At 36.3% G+C, this 2,668-nt stretch overlaps 1 protein-coding gene across 1 annotated transcript in view; it reads right to left on the bottom strand.

The window, feature by feature from the left end:
- Positions 1-863: 863 nt before the first annotated feature.
- CABIN1 (calcineurin binding protein 1) overlaps positions 864-2,668 on the bottom strand; it is a gene marked incomplete at both ends in the record, with an annotated part of 38,959 nt that continues 37,154 nt past the window's right edge. Inside the window, one exon of the mRNA XM_010173939.1 lies at positions 864-1,201. Within this exon, the coding sequence (XP_010172241.1) occupies positions 864-1,201 (338 nt within the window). The remainder of the gene's footprint in view (positions 1,202-2,668) is intronic.

Raw genomic sequence — 2,668 nt, 5'->3', positions numbered from 1 at the left:
ATGACATAACACAAGACTTCCAAATATAAAATATGTGAGTTCAAACCTTGATTATGACAATTAGTGAAATAATTCTGATAATTTCAGCCTGCTATTCATACACATTTTACTAACTGATACTTCAGAAAGAGAAGGGATCATAATAACAGAAGTATGCAGAAGTAAAACAAAGAATGACATAATTTTAAAACCAAAATAAAGCTAATTCATAGCGGAAAGCTTTTGAAATTAGTTTTATTAAGAACATGCAAAGATCATCCTGGAGGAACCAAGTTATTTTGTCTTCACCTCAAACAGGAACTGATACTATTACAGTCACCAAGACATTGTTATTCCTGTTTAATCCAAAATCGCCAGTTTATGAGCAGTAGGATCTGTGAATGACTTTCACTCAGTGATTTCTAAACAGCAAATCATTTTGTCTTACTCAAGATGACCTCTATGTTCTGACAGTAGGAAAACTTGCATTATACAAAGACCCAAGATACCCAGAAAGCCTGTGTCACACTATGTGCTTACACCAATACTGATGAATTTCTGCTTCCAAGTTACTTTTCAGTCCACTTATTCAGTAAAATAAATAATTACTGATATATTTATGAGAACAGCTTAATTTCTATGACATATCCAAAAGGTAATTCTCTGCTGAATGAAAAAAAATTACTTAGTTCAGTAATTTTCTACTCAATTGGCCTCACACACATCAATCAGACAATCTAGGAGCTTCCCAAAGCAGAGTTCCAATCCAAACTACATCAAACAAACTTTTAAGAGAATTCTGAATTAATACAAATGAAAATTCAGTTTGTTTACTTGGGCAATAAACACAGCTAGTCAGCTAATTTTATCAGTGGTCTGCTCACCTTGTGGGTTTTGCTGTACGTGTACAGATATGCCAGTCTGTAGAGGCTCTTGTAGTGCTGGGGAAAGCGGCTGAGACACAAACAGAAGGAGGCAATACACTGCTCTGTCAGGAACTTCCGCTGTTCCTCAAGGTCTGCTGGAAGACCATGAGGAAATTCAGATGCATCCCCACAAGGTTCAGCTTTCTTTTTGCAGTCCCACTGTGAGGGTGTGGGGACTGCAGCTTTGATGGGATTGCCAGAAGCAGACTGAGGGTCCACCAGAATTTTTTGGCCAGTGGGTTCAACAGGATGGTAAGATTCTGAGCTCTCCAGCAGCTCTTCTGACTTCCCTGCAACTGGAACATTAAGAGAAGACAAAAGTGACAATGAAAATTACAAAATGGCAAAAGTTAAGAATACAAAATGACTAAAATGAAATACAACAATGGTAATCCTTTTCTTCATTAAAGCACAGACAGAATTATTGAGTGGTTCCTGAAAAAAATTATGACTATTCCTATGTTCAAAGAATAAGTAATCTTCAGCTCATTAACAAACAGAGCCACAGACTGATCTCTCCATTGTCTTTCTTTGGGTTTTTCCCTGAGCAATAGTAAGAATTCAGCACACCTTATGCAATTCAGGATTTTATATACTGTTGGAAGATGGGGGAGGATGGGGGACAACAACAAAAGTGTAAATTCAGTAAAATTGTATTGCAAATAAAGGAAGAAAGAACAAAAAATTAAAGCTATCCTACCAAGTGAAATGTATTATTCTTAAGAATCTACCTAGAAGAGCACAATTCCACAATACAATTTAGGCTCAGACAGAATGATTAGCAGCAGCTAACCTGGCCTTCTGGATAACGTAGGACCTACAGTTCCATCGAAATATTTCTGCGATTAACTTGGTAACTCATAGTTCATGAGTTACCCATCTCAACCCATCTTTTCTTGAAGGATACCAAATCTTACTTCAGAAAACATCTGTGAGAGTGGGAGCTTCCATGTTTCCTGTTAGCTAGTCATTATTGCCAAAAACATGCATGCTACATTAATTTAGATTAGATACATTAATTTAAATTAATTTTCTTAAGTTTGATTTTTAGTCATGGAAGTTCACTGTGTCTCTGTCTTTGCCAAGATGAAAAGCCTCTGACATTAGATCTCATCTCCTAGCAGGCTAGAGATATACTAAAGTATACTTCATCCTCAAGTACAAAGCTGCTTCTTAACTTCCTCTCTAAGGCTGAACTTTGAGTCAAACATAGTTTCCAGAACAGAAATTTTTCAAAATTTGCTTACACAATCTATGTGTCCATTATAAATTTACTCTACATAGAGCTTTATGGAACAATACAACGTTTGTTCTAATAAATATCAGTAATGTAAAAATGCATTCAATACAGTTTTTCTGACAGACAACTGGTGACAATAACACAACTCCCTACAAGCCTGAAAGAGAGCCATGTATTTAGTTTAGTACCCAAAAAATTACTGGATTTAGTGATTATGTAAGTACTATTTTACAAAGCTAGGAACTGGCATCTGTTTCACCATATTGATGCAAACATCACCACAGACTTCCCTAGCTTAGGCAAGACTGAAGTAAAATATTCTTAAAAACAAAAAATAAAGCTAATCCAAGTCTGTGAACAATAAGATGACTGGTCGGCAGTTGTTCCTGTTGAGATCAGTGAAGTGAATCAGGGCTATCCACGTGCCATGGTTTCCTGATCTATGAAGCTGTAAAAAGACTAAAGTATAGTGTGAACTGGTAAAAAAGACTTAACAACCCACAAAGGGCCACAGCTCAGAAAG

Source organism: Antrostomus carolinensis, unplaced genomic scaffold, assembly GCF_000700745.2.
Source record: "Antrostomus carolinensis isolate BGI_N321 unplaced genomic scaffold, ASM70074v2 scaffold10138, whole genome shotgun sequence".
In the NCBI taxonomy this organism is placed as follows: domain Eukaryota; kingdom Metazoa; phylum Chordata; class Aves; order Caprimulgiformes; family Caprimulgidae; genus Antrostomus; species Antrostomus carolinensis.
The sequence above is the reverse complement of the archived record's forward strand: the minus strand, read 5'-3'. Positions and strand labels throughout refer to the sequence as shown.